The sequence below is a fragment of the Chiloscyllium plagiosum genome, unplaced genomic scaffold (assembly GCF_037043375.1).
Source record: "Chiloscyllium plagiosum isolate Xiang-an unplaced genomic scaffold, Cpla_swu_hap1 HiC_scaffold_9, whole genome shotgun sequence".
Taxonomy (NCBI): Eukaryota; Metazoa; Chordata; class Chondrichthyes; order Orectolobiformes; family Hemiscylliidae; genus Chiloscyllium; species Chiloscyllium plagiosum.
Genome location: NW_028270147.1, coordinates 96,397,037 through 96,411,848, shown reverse-complemented (window position 1 = coordinate 96,411,848; position 14,812 = coordinate 96,397,037). Strand labels below are relative to the sequence as shown.

Sequence of the window (14,812 nt, the reverse complement as noted above, 5' to 3'; positions counted from 1 at the left end):
TCTCACATATAGCAATGTGATAAACAACCAACTAAATTGCATTTTTATAATAAATTCTCTTCTTTGAATACTGTCATGGAAATTTTTACAACCATTTGTGAAGGCAAATTGGGTCACAAACTAACAACTCAGCCAAAAAGTGGCATCTTTGACAGTATAATACTCCCTGAGTACTGCACTGGAATATCAGCCAAGATTATGTACATCAGTCTCTGGAGCAGGACACCAGTCCTCGATTCTCCCATAATGGGAAACAAGCTTTCTGTAAGAACCCTATAAGTTCCTTAAGAATCTTGTATGTTTCAATATGGTTGTCTTTCATTTTTTCTGTATTCCAATGAGTACAGATGCAACCTACTCAATCTCTCCTCGTATGACAGTTCCTCCATACACTTGTATCAACTTAAGGAACCTCCTCTGGACTGCCTCCAATGCTAGCGCATCCTTTCAGTGACATTAGAACTACGTCTAATATTGTATATTGCAGTGGCCCTTTTTACTTAAACATACTTAAGCATATAGATTCAGCAAAACTTATTTCTGACTAAAGGTAAAGATAGACCCCATTTCCAGATAGTTTCAAATGACAAACAGTTGAAAGACATGGATTCAAGAGAACTCTATAGAAGCATCTTGTAATTTCTATACTCAAAAATGCCTACAGGAGACAAAATAGTAACAGCAAATCAAATCATTTTATATTTGCTTTGTCATCCTGAAATCCTAACACTCCAAAGCACTTCTAAAATGTTGTTAGGGACAGTTCCAACTAACTGTAGCAGAACTAAGACGTACAAGATATCACACAATAGCACACACAGCTTTCATAATAGTGTTATGAGAATCTCATGTCAATGGATTAGCAGGAAAGACACCAGGAAATTCAAAAACATATGCAACTGATCAGCTGCTAAATTCATCAAAACTGCAGAGTTCCTAACGGAAATTCTTAACCAAATATCAAGTGGATAAACTGGAGTGCTGTGATTGATCATGAGTGGACCCAAGTGCAGTTGTGTGAATAACAGCATGTCAAGTACTTCAATTTTACACCAAATGTCAGGATAAGAGTTCCTTCAAATACAAAACTTCATGAAATCCCTTCCCCAAATTATCAACTCCTGTGACGTGCTTTGGGTTTCTTATTACGTGAAGGGAATTTATTCAGCTGGTTGATTTGCTGTTTAGCCAAGGAGGATCTATGCTTCAGCCTCTGATTGCAATACTAAGTTCAGGGTACCTCTGCAGCTCTGAGTCAGAGGGCTACTGAATGCATGGCATGGGTCCATGCATGCACACTGATTGTGGCAGACACCATGTCAAGCTTATTCCATGACCTAACGCCATTTGGCTTATCAGCAGATGGTAAAATTGTACTCTACTGATGAGTCTTCAACAGAGGTGGTGACAAAAACTGGGAGATTAAAACAAAATGACTGCTCTTTGGAACTGCAATTCAACAACTGCTACTTCAGTGGAAAATTAACATTACTTCAACTACAAGGATAACGCAACTGTTTAGATGTTTGTTGCTTTTTCTTCATAATCTATCACTGGCTAAATGCATTACTGAAGCACATAAAAATGCTCAATAGCTTTTGTGGAATGTGCGCTATTTTAGCAAGGTACAATGCTTTCAATTCATGCAATTACAGGCCTGTCAATCATTTGCCATTGTTTGTAAATGTACATTATTACAATCTATTCAAAATTCTGCACTCAGCCAGCTGCCACAGTGGCCTTTCAGAAAACTAATTACAAAAAGCACTCAATCCTTTTTATTTCCCTTCAGCACATCCCTCTTCACAAGAGCAGTCCACAAGAATAGTCTTGTGAAAATGCACAGTAGATTACTGGCACTTGCAGATCCTGATCAAAATGGGTGAGCCCACAAAAAACAGCTAAAGGAGTGCAATTTCTCAGGTTTGCAGTTAACGTTTTGGAACAAAGGCCAGGTTTAATACTTGGATCACCTACCCTCCTGGATGATCTGCATTCTCTTGACATAAAAGTCTGCAAGTAAAAACACCCAGGAAGGGGCAAGGATGGAGCAGAACAGTAAACACTGGATCTTCAAGGAAAGTAATTACTTTCCCCATTTTTTTTTAAACACAGTTATGTATCCGTTATAAAAATATTGAAGATGACGAATAAAGACTGCTTGCCGAGGGAGGCAGCAGAAAGGACATAATGTGAAGAAACCCCCTGAAATATACTCAACCCAAGCTGGAAACTCTATTTTATATGCACAGTGACCACTTTATTCTGTTCACCCTAAAATAGATAAGGTCGAGGGGTATTTTAATAAAAGCTTTTGCCAATTTAAATGGATAGGATTATTGATGGAAACAGAGATGAGGGTTGAGGACAAAAAGCAGGAAAAAATGTTTTCTATACAGACTGCAACATTCCCCAACACAGTTAGCAATTGAAGCACAACGCATTTTAAGTTTTAGTCTGCTGTTTAGAGTGGCAATTGAAGAGACGTAGCGACAATGTGGGTTAGAACTACTACTCACGAGGTGATAAACACTAAAACCATGAGCTAGTGCAATCTGCTAGGCATTGTTAGTGTGTTAATGGAGCAGATCACCATAGGAAGGAAAGAGGAGGGATATTAAAGTGGAACAGAAGAGGGGAATGAGTGAAAAAGATTACAAAGAGGAGTAAGGAGTCAGAATTAGATTAAATAAAGTGAGAGAAATAAAAGGGAAGTATGTACAGGAGATAACAAATAGGGACAAACAGAATAGCATGGAACAAAATAGCGAAAACATGAGGGAAAGAACAAAGGGAGAGAATATGAATGATTGGAGGGTGAGAGGATCAATACTAAGAAGTATGTTACAGGCAGGAACATGCACATATCTCATTTCTCACATATCACATATCTCAGTTCCACCAGAAATCACAGGATGAAAATTCCCTGTCTCCAGCATATATTGAAGCTCTAAATGCAGCTTGCATTTTATTTCCTTCGGGTGCAGTATACCTTGTGGAGGACCTTGCTTCATTTTGAATGTACACCACCTCCGGCAATTCTAACTCCATTAAATTTAAAACATTTCTAATAAGTTAAGGAAATCAAACAAGAAATTATGATTGCAGAGAGTCTATTTTACATTCATAATATGCATTGGATGGAACAAATTTGCATTTATAATATTAAGCATTTCCCCAGGGCTGTATAAACCCATTCTGAACCTTTGATGCATGTTAAACATAACAATATCAAAAATAACCATAGTATTAACAAAGTCCAGCTTTGAGCCATGAAAGCAGTTACTTACTGGGCCTCCTGTGCCTTGAAAACAGTGGTTATATCCAGTTCTGGTTACTCTACAGTTAATTTTAGTTCTACAGCCACGCTCATCTATCGCTGAAACCCTCACCCAGGTCCTTTTTTATCTCTCGAGTTGTCTATTCTAATACATTTAGGGCTGATCTCTGATGTTCCACCTTCTGTAAACTTAAAGTTCATTCAAAACTCTGCTGCCCAAGTCCTAACTTATGCCGAGTCCTGTTTGTCCATCATGTCTCGTGCACGTTGATCAACACTGATTTCTGATTAAAGAGTGATTTTAAACTTGTCTTCCTTGTTTCCAAATCCCTCTAGGACCTCTCCTATCCATATCGGTAATCTTAGCTCGGCCTGTAACTGTCGAAGGCATCTGAGCTCTTCCAATTTTGGTGAGTTGAACATCCCCAATCTTAAGTGACTATCATTGACAGTTGTGCCTTCAGCTACCAAGGTTCTACGGTCCGGCGTTCTCTTGCAATACGGCTTCACAATATTTTTTTCCTCCTTTAAGACTCTTTTTAACACACATCTTTGACCTAGTTTTTGGTTATCTGTCCTCATACCGCCTTATGTAGATCAGTTTTTGTTTGATAATGCTTCCATGAGGGAAACTTTACTACCTTAGAAGAGCTACATAAACTTATTGGATCACAAAAGACCTGCTGTTACACAACAATATGCCAAATTTTACTTCACACCATTTAAAAATCAATTCAGCACAACATCGTTGTCTTTTTAAAACACTTGACAGCTACTTGACCACTACTGCATCGAGCCAAATAAATGAAGCACAACAGTTTTCCACTGCACTAAATAAAAGTACATTTAATAATTTTTGCACAATTTTTCAAGTGGTTTCGTTTTTGATCTTCAGGTTAGTGGACGCTACTTTGCCACACAATAAAAGTATGGAAATGCCACTGTATTTTAACATAAAGCAAGTCTAATCCTTCACAAATACTTTGGAAATCATGAATTGCTTCGCTTCTCTTAAGTTCCATTGGCTGACCCATTTTATGAGCTCAGCATGGTTGTATATGATGATTGCATGGAAATCATAGCTCCATTACATCAACCAGATTCAGTCCTGGTAAAAATAAGATTGAAAGCAGTACATTGTCTGGGCTGAGTTCCATAAAGTTTAAACAAATGTTGAGTACTTTTCAACGCTCAGAACAAATTTGATGTACAAATTATCCACTTGCCCTCATTGTTGAGGGTTCTGCAGGGATCCTTGACTGGTTAGTGCTGACAAATAACATGTAATTGCCTGGTCACCAGTTTCTATTTAATCTTATTATATATCTTCCTTCCTCCTACCTGGTGCTATGGAAACCTAGTCCTTTATCTAGATTTCTCAAGAATAAAACAATAGTGCTGAAGAATCTAGTTTGTGGAATCCAGTTTGGGCTGTACAGACTTCATCAGCTTTTCAATTCAGAGTATTGTTCAAATCTGAAGCCAATGAGCCCAAGGTGATTAAACAGCAGGGAATGAACACTATTCTTTTAAATGAGTAGAGCACCAAGTACTGATGTATTCTACTGATGATCAGTACATTAAACCATGTAAAAGTTGCACCTTTGGAAGACGTACCAGAAAGAAAAAGTAGGCTCAAGAAAAAAAGTGTTTTAGAAAAGGATGCTTGGTATTTTTCTATAGTAAGAGATCTATACAATCAGCACATTAATGATTTTGCTAAATAGGTCCAAAAATGAGAACGTATGCTTGACTTGATTCAGTTGGTTCTCTCCAAAAAAACGTGATCTCATCCTCAACTTTTACCACAGAGACTGTTTGAAATTCCTTTGAAATAATGGAATCCATCCACCAGTAATTATGAATGGACTATATATCTTCTGCTTGAAAAGTACTGACAGCTTCAAGTACTGAAATCACAGTAGCGTCTAATTTGCCAATTAACTAATGCCAATTTGCTGCATGCACCCATCCCATCGAATTTACCTGCAATACCTTAACTCGAATCAAACAGAGTTATTATTGTCGGGGATTTGAAAACACCTCTATCATATGTCATCAGCAAGCATGCGGAGGTCAAGTAGGTCACAGAGCAAAATTGCCTCTATTGTACCTCACAACGGTAGAAACCAGCCTCCAACTGTGAAGAGTGATGTTCTACCATCCCTCATGGTCTGCAAATTTGTCAAATCCGAAGCAATTTGTGTCAGGTTGCAGACAAAGGGGCATGGCAAACAAATGGCAACAGCATACCATTTTAAAAACCCTTCCTGTTAGTCTGATTTATCACTTCAGGGGATTATGTGCCTATGGAATAGAAGAGGCATAAAGAGTCTCGTCGTGATGAAAGGATATTATTAAACTAGACAGAGTGCAAAAAGATTTACTAGGATGCCACCTGGATTGGAAGATTTGAGTTATAAGAAGAGGCTGGATAGACTGGGATTTTTTTTCCTGGAGTACAGGAGATTGAGAGGTGACTGTATAGAGGTCTATAAAATCATGACAGGCATAGATAAGGCAGATACCCAACAGCTTACCCCCATGGTAGGGGACTCTAAAACTAGAGGACATAGCTTTAAATTGAGGGGGGTCGGATACAAAAGGGTCCAGAGAGGCAATTCTCTCACATGGAGGGTGGTGAGTGTCTCGAATGGCTGCCAGAGGTAGTGTGGGGGTGAGTACAATTTTGTCATTGAAGAAACATTTGGACAGATACACAGCTGGGATAAGTATGGAGGGACACGGACCAAATGCAGGCAAATGGCACTATTTCAATTGTGAAATCTGGGCAGCATGGACAGGTTGGGCCCAAGGGCCTCTTTCCTTGCTGTCAACCTCTATGACTCTATGATATTCCAAACATTATGGATGAAACTGGTCTTTGTTTGCCTATCCTAAGGTTGGAAAATTTGCCGACCAGGTGGGTGGTTTGTTAGTTCTAGTATTAATGAGACAAATGCAAAGCCTATCACTGCCAACTATACTTTGTTAATTCTTACTTTTCATTGCAAAGATACCTTTTTCCCAAACATGTGTGTTTATGATATGTGTATATGCTTCCAGCTGAAATCCAAGATGGAGTCAGCATTATTGGCTTTAATAAAAACAAGTTCTAATCTTACCTTCAGAGAAACGCATTCCATTTCTGATACAAAATTCCAGCGTATGAATACAGCTTGTTTTAAATTAGTTCATAACTATAGAGGATCCTGTGTACCACATTTCCCAAAAAACATTGAATAGATGCTGGCAAGCTTGATAAAACTATCTACGATATTTTGACAATCTCTCTCTCAGTGTTTACTGTGGAAAAGGACATGGAAGATATACAGTGTAGGGAAATAGATGGTGACACTTTGAAAAATGTCCATATTACAGAGGAGGACGTGCTGGATGTCTTCAAACACAAAAAAGTGGATAAATCCCCAGGACCCGATCAGGTGTACCCTAGAACTCTGTGGGAAGCGATTGCTGGGTCTCTTGCTGAGATATTTGTATCATTGATCGTCACAGATGAGGTGCCAGAAGACTGGGGGTTGGCAAACGTGGTGCCACTGTTTATGAAAGGTAGTAAGGACAAGCCAGGGAACTATAGACCAGTGAGCCTGACGTCGGTGGTGGGCAAGTTGTTGGAGGGAATCCTGAGGGACAGGATGCACATGTATTTGGAAAGGCAAAGACTGATTAGGGGCAGTCAACATGGCTTTGCGTGTGGGAAATCATGTCTCACAAACTTGATTGAGTTTTTTTGAAGAAATAACGAAGAGGACTGATGAAGGCCGAGCGGTGGACATGATCTATATGGACTGCAGTAAGGTGTTCGAAAAGGTTCCCCATGGGAGACTGGTTAGCAAGGTTAGATCTCATGGAATACAGGGAGAACTAGCCATTTGGATACAGATCCGGGTCAAAGGGCTGGGGTGGAGGGTTGCTTTTCAGACTGGAGGCCTGTGACCAGTGGAGTGCCACAAGGATTGGTGCTGGATCCACTACTTTTCGTCATTTATATAAATGATTTGGATGTGAGCATAAGAGGTATACTTAGTAAGTTTGCAAATGACACCAAAATTGGAGGTGTAGTGGACAGTGAAATAGGTTACCTTAGATTACAACAGGATTTTGTTCAGTTGGGCCAAAGGACTGAGAAGTGACAGATGGAGTTTAATTTAGATAAATGTGAGGTTCTGCATTTTGGAAAAGCAAATCTTAGCAGGACTTATACACTTAATGGTAAGGTCCAAGGGAATGTTGCTGAACGAAGAGACCTTGGAGTGCAGGTTCATAGCTCCTTGAAAGTAGAGTTGCAGATAGATAGGATAGTGAAGAAGGTGTTTGGTATGCTTTCTTTTATTGGTCAGAATATTGAGTACAGGAGTTGAGAAGTCATGTTGCGGCTGTACAGGACATTGGTTAGGCCACGTTTGGAATATTGCGTACAATTCTGATCTCCCTCCTATCGGAAGGATGTTGTGAAACTTGAAAGGATTCAGAAAAGATTTACAATGATGTTGCCAAGGTTGGAGGGTTAGAGCTATAGGGAGAGGCTGAACAGGCTGGGGCTGTTTTCCCTGGAGCGTCAGAGGCTGAGGGCTGACCTTATAGAGATCTGTTAAATCATAAGGGGCATGGACAGGATAAATAGACAATGTCTCTTCTATGGGATGGGGGAGTCCATAACTAGAGGGCATAGGTTTATGGTGAGAGGGGAAAGATATGAAAGTGTCTTATGGGGCAACTTTTTCATGCAGAGGGTGGTATGTGTCTGGAACGAGCTGCCAGAGGAAGTGGTGGAGGCTAGTACAATTGCAATATTTAAAAGGCATTTGGATGGGTATATGAATAGGAAAGGTTTGGAGGGATATGGGCCAGGTGCTGGCAGGTGGGGCTAGATTGGGTTGGGATATCTGGTCGGTATGGATGAGTTGGACCGAAAGGTCTGTTTCCGTGCTGTACATTTCTATGACTGTATGACAGCGACTCACTTAAAAAAAATATTTAGCTTAAGAGAAAGTGGTCAAGCTGTGGGGATAGTTCAGTACTTTACTCCAAGTAAATAAAATCATTATGCAGATAAAAATGTGAAGAACGAGAGGGAAAAAAATTTCTTACTTACCAGGAGCTTTAACAACCAGAATCTAGACTTATAGTAGCAGGTTTTTGTGGGATTGATGAGAAACAGGAACATGAACCCATACAGTATGAGAGGGTTGACCTGCATTGGAATTAAGTTGTTAGACCCATACAAACTGATGAACAGACTCAAGCCCCAAAGGACTCCCAGGAAGCCAGCAATCTGTAAGAAGATAAATGCTTTTATTATTTTACACAGAAACACAGCAAGTCAATAAGCCAATTCTGCTCCCTTACACACTTGAATACAAGGCACAATTTAATTAATTATGATTCCAATGTCTGTGCGAAGTAGATGCCAACAGGGCTGTGTGTGGAAATAGTCCTCATTTAAAGAAAGTACATTGAAGGGAACTTTATCAGATACTTATGATGCAATGATCAAGTATAAAACAGATTCCCGAACAGGATAGACAGATTTTAGCTTGACTGAGCAAGATTGGATGAGTGAATTTCTTATTCCCTCAAGTTTTTGCATCTCCTGGATACTTTGATTATTAGTAAAGATATGCACTATTTAATGAATATTCAGTGATGAGCCTAATAACTGTATCTCACATATATAACAGAGACAGTTCCCAAAATGATCCTTTTGGAAAAGAAATACTCAATGACAATGATTAAGTGTTTGTTTAATTGTGTTGTTTCATATTTTCTACTACAGCATGGAGTTGATTATTTGAACGTGTACATCTCTTGACAGGAGCTTGAGCTTCAAAGTGTCTTCTAATTGTTGGACTTAGTGATGAAATAGGCTCTTGATATGTGGAAGGTGATTAATAACAATATTGCATTATTTTCCACCCACTCATTATCTTACTCTTTAACTACATGCACTTCCAGACCAAAAGGATAATTCACTCTCCCAAATGTGTGATTTCTCAAGCACATTACATTTTTTTTTCTATCCCTGTTTATTACTGGTGCTTCATATTTCTTCCAAAAATCATTTATACTCTAAGGGGTCACAATGAATGAGGAAATTCATTTGCACTGCATCACTGTGCCATAGCAGCTATAGACACAGTTCCAAGATCCCACTCCCAATTGCTTACCTACAAACCATTCTTTGTAGCTGCAGAGGTGCTTTCTGTTTGATAGGTACCAGGATAGATTGAGACTTTGCAAGAAAAAGGATGAGGGCCATAACACTCACGTCAGTCAGTTCTCGGAACATGGAAAAACTAGGCATCTGCCACACAGAATTTGACAGTTGGGGAAAAGAGTGTTTCATGGGAGTGCATGTATTCTGATTTTCAGTGATTTAAAAAAAGCCCTCTTGGTGAATAGGGCCTTGATGACATTGATGGTATAAAGAAAGCAAACGATATCACTACACCTGGGCATGGGGCCCAGTTTGAAACAAAAGCAACTGCCAAATGCCCTCTTTGGCAGTAGGATAAGAATGTGGTGCTTGGATAACTGAAATCTTTGACATTATGTTTCAGCTCTGACATTATGGCAAATGCTGCTTCTTCTAAGGTGGTCAAGTATCTACTGGAATTCTGCAAAAACATTACTTTATAACGTTAGAAAGTAGCCCCAAAGGAACCCATAAAAATCACAGGAAAATGTGAAAAATGTTCTGAGGGGCTAAACAGGCTGCAAATGAAATAACCAACAAAGAGAGCACAGAAACTCACATTACAGCACTTATTTAACAGAACATTTCTCCACCGGAGAAACTGAACTGAGATTGCTTGAGGATGATTATTTAGAGCTGACCCACATTCATGCATTTAATAAAAGATGCATATCTTTGATTAATACAAATACATGAGGTGAAGTTTTATGAATGAACAGATTAAGAAAATAAACACGACTGGGAAAGTTAAGACCTGCCATAGGCCTATCAGTCACATATGAGATGACCAACCTCAAAGAGATGTTGATGGGACAGATTGCTTCTGGGGTTGAGTTCAAAGATTAGCACGTGGTTCACTCCAGCCTGCCGCCAACCATATGTGTTGATGCCAAGCAGAAAGAGAAACTCGATCAGCAAGAATCCACCACGGTAAATACGCACCAAAGGCCAAATATTCCCTTCTTTTGATTTAGCTGGAAAATGGATCAAGAATTGTTAAAGCAGTTGACGATCCAGACTGAACTATTTTTAGATGAAGTAACAAGAATCATCTTGACATACACCTTCTCACCACTAACTATTTTTCAGTTGAGTTAGAACACACAAAATTAAATTAGAAATGTAAAAAAAGACAATTTCTAAAAGTAATCTTCCAGAAGTAAAAAAAATTCCTACACTCAGTCTCTTGAGGTCTCATTACATTAAGGAGATGCAGAATAGAGAGAAACAGGATACACCAAAATATACTCTCACACAGACATCATAATTCTCATTTAACATTGAGCTTTAATTAATGGTTAGTTAGCTCTTTTGGAGAGGACAGGTGCCTGAATTAAGAAAAACATACTTAAATAAGGCAGAACGGTTCTTAAATAAGGCAGTTTTAGTGTTTTTACCCCTGAACCAAGAGACCTTGGTTCAAGTCCCAGCGGTGTGTGTAATAACATCTCTAAGCAGGTTGATTAGAATTTAGGTTAAACAAATTAAAAAAAAACTTAAGGTAGAATGCTTCTTGTGGCAGTGGTAGCATTCCTACCCCTGAGATTCTAGCCCCACCTGCTCTACAGATTAATGACATCTCTGAACAGGTTGATTAGGAAAAAAAAAGGTCAATAAGGCAGTGGTAGTGTCCCAATCTCTGTACCAGGAGGCCAGGGTCAAATCTCACGTATTTTAGGGGACTATGTTAACATCGCTGAATAGGTTGATTAAAAATAACTAAGGTAGAAAAACGGCTTTTGTGGCACAGTAATAGTGACCTTGCCTCTGAGCCACGTCCCACCTGCTTCATAGGTCTGTCAAAACACATCTGAAGAGGTTAATTAAGAAATAACAACAATAAGGCAGAGAAACTGTGCAGACCAAATTAAAAACATATCATTGTTCTACCAGAGCCTGCACCATCTTTCCTGGGCTGAACAACGCTTTCTAAATTGCACTTTAAGCCTTCAGTCTAACTAATCTCTTGCCAAGGTTTTGCATCTTAATTTTTCCTATGCCATCACTCCAGTCTATCTGACACCATTCTTTTTTGTTGAAAACTAATTGGATTATCCCCTTAAAACTCTCAAGACCATATTACTGACACAATAACTGTGATTTCTGAAGTTATTAAAATTATTATGAACACTTTCAAAGTTCTGGAACAACCATTTACTACCTGTTTACCTGAGTTGGTCATAACATTGGTTCCCTTTTTGCCTAAGGAGTTGTACCTTTGGGACCACTATTTTTGAATATTTATTTGCCATTGACTCTAACATTGACAAAATCTGTGACTGGCTCCATTAATTTCCACACAAGTCATTGCTATACATCTTTCAAAATAATCAAGATACACCTTTCTCTATGCTGTAGACGACATAAGGTTCTATTCTTTCTTCATGTCACTGCTTTGTCACTCTCTTGGGGCCTAATCTGCCTGACTTCAGCAATTCCTCACCTAGCTCAACTTAGTGCACAGTGCATGGAACCAACATTCCTCTCAGGAATTCTTTAATTAAACTCGTGAATCACTAATCCTTAAGTGCTTGCATATCCTTCAACTGGGGTCTCAACAACATAGTATAGCAGTTGTCACATCATTTCTGGTTCAAAACTAGCCAAAACCTTCTCAAGAGTGATGTGGTGCAGCGGTAGCATCCCTACCCACGGGCCAACTATTTAATTGGGCTTTGGGTTTCTTTTAACTTTTGAAAGTAGTGTTACTTCAAGTCAATAATTTTGCAAACCAATAATTTGCATTTATATTGTGCATGTTGTGTTTATATTGTCGAAACCCTTGCTTTACCAAGTGCCTCAAAATGGGACACATACCTGGTCACTGTATAGTTCCCAAACTTGTCTCAAAACAGATTTTCTTTACCTTTACAAGTAGCTTCAATATCATTTACTGCCAATGTATTCTTAAGAATCTTAACAACACAGAACAGTATAAATTTGACAACATTTGAAATCAAGGAGATATTAGGTCAGGCTTTAATCGAACAGAAACGTTTTAAGATGGGTTTTAGAAGTGGGGTGTGGTAGAGGCTTAAGGAAGGAACTTCAGAACTGAGGGTTTGGACTACTGAAGGCACAGCTTCCTGAAAATCAGGGAAGTTCACAAGTGGAGCAGCATACAGATTTGAAGGTTGTAGGAGGATATAGAGAAAGGGGAGGACAAATCCAGCCAACAGCATTCATGCCTCACCTCCGATTGTTCAACTCCATCGACTGGCATCCTTGGTCTCAGTAGATTCCAATCTCAGATTGGAATATCCTAAGAATTGCTCAGATTGCCTGCATGAAGTTTGATTCTCTCTCTTTTATACAAAATGTTATTTTCCCTTCAAAAACCCTTGGGTCTCTGAAAGTTTGTTCAAAACTTGAATCCTGTTCCCCTTTTTGGGGAATCTCTGCTTGCTTCCCTCTCCTGGGTAGGACAATAAAAAAAGGTTCGGTACCTGATACTACACACAAGTATGTTGCCCTGCTAGTGCTAATCTATTCAAGTTGTGGTAACAAATTAGAATAGCTGACAGCCGGCTCAAATAGAAATTTAACAAATAATGGACTATTGGATGCAAATTACTTCAATTGTTATGTAGTATGGTGGGTCAAACATCAGACTAAAGGAAACAACTATTCCTTACTGCCAACTAGAAAAACTGCAGAGACTTTAGCTTTCTTCACCAGGAAAAAAGACACCTAAGAAATGATCTTATAGACATAATCAAGACAGTAAGTGGTGTAGGTGAAGTTATTTTGTAAAATCACTTAAAATTATCTTGTGCCAGTTGAACAAAAGGAGACATCTCAAAATAGTGAATAGTAACTGTGAGGCAGTTTCAGAGTGGAAAGGCGCCAGGTCCTGATGGACTTCCCAGTGAATTCTACAAGGAATTTATAAGTATACTGTCAGGCCCGATGCTGAATATGTTTAATGATTCATACAGTCTCCCACCATCTCTGAGAGAGGCCAATATTTCACTTATCCTTAAAAAAGGGAAGGATCTGGAAGACAGTGCTTCATACAGGCCCATCTCCCTCTTAAATGTGGACTTTAAGATCCTCTCTAAGGCTCTTGCATTAAGGCTGGAGACACTGTTACCCTCTATTATTAAAGAGGATCAGATGGGCTTCATAAGAGGTTGCAGATCCTCCAATAACGTTAGGAGGCTGCTTAACGTAATTCAAGCATGCCAACAGCATATTGTGTTTATATTGTCGAAACCCTTGGTGATTGGTGATTTCTTTAGATGCAGAGAAGGCATTTGACCGAGTGGAGTGGCCGTACCTTTTCTATACTCTAGACCGGTTTGGTCTGGGCGAAGTTTTCATAAGATGGGTAAAGGTTCTCTCTACAGTGTACCTCTCGCTGCGGTCATTACCAACGGGGTACGATCAAGCAATTTTAATATTTCTAGGGGCAGCCGGCAGGGCTGTCCCCTTTCATCATTACTTTTTATGTTGGTGATTGAACCGTTGGTAGAGGCCATTCGTGGGGATCTCAATATACCAGCTCCAGAAGTGGGGTCAAAATTACATAAGATCTCGCTGTATGCAGATGATGTTCTAATTTTCTTGACAAATCCAGCAGTCTCAGTGCCTTGCCTAATACAATGCATTCATGCGTTTGGCGCTTTTTCAGTGTATAAGATTAATTTTGCTAAATCAGAGGCTATGCCTATGGGTGGTCTTACGAAAGAGTTGGCTCTTGAGAGTGACTATAGATTCCCATTTAGGTGGTCACAGGGGGATTTTGTGTATTTGGGCATATTCATTACTCCAGTTCTGGATTGGCTGTTCAAAACCAATTTTACTCAATGATTTGAAAAAATTAAACGAGATCTCCAAAGATGGGAGGCACTTCCAGTCTCATGGTTGGGTCGGATAGCACTTATTAAGATGAATATTCTCCCTCGTTTGCTATACCCTATACGGATGCTCCCCCTGATTTTTAATAAACAAACACTCAGGAGATTGAACAGTTGGTTCAGCTCCTTTATCTGGCAACGTAAATGGCCCCTCATTAAATTAGCCAAACTGCAGTTGCCTCACAGATTGGGGGGGGGGGGAAAATAGACCAATTAAGCTCACTTTTGACCTACGTGAGTGATTGGATTTGTGGGGACTCTCTTTCAATTTGGCTAGATATCGAAGCCTCCCAGGCAAGGTGCCCCCTTACCAATTTGCTGTTTTTGGACAAAGTGAGGACAGTTAGGGAATATTACCATAACCCAATAGTCATCAATACTGTTAAAGCATGGAGGGCAATTCGGCAGAGGGAAAGTAATATCGGCAAAACATCTTTGTTTACACCTTTAGTGGGT

General features: G+C 39.4%; 1 protein-coding gene across 2 annotated transcripts in view; it reads right to left on the bottom strand.

The window, feature by feature from the left end:
* The window catches only part of LOC122554626 (solute carrier family 53 member 1-like), a 332,318-nt gene that overhangs the window by 66,888 nt on the left and 250,618 nt on the right, over positions 1–14,812 (bottom strand). For both annotated transcript variants that reach the window (XM_087990928.1, XM_043699948.2), the window contains exons 8-9: positions 10,290–10,471; positions 8,397–8,576 (exon numbers count right to left, since the gene is read on the bottom strand). In XM_087990928.1, coding sequence (XP_087847054.1) covers positions 8,397–8,576; positions 10,290–10,471 — 362 coding nt within the window. The remainder of the gene's footprint in view (positions 1–8,396; positions 8,577–10,289; positions 10,472–14,812) is intronic.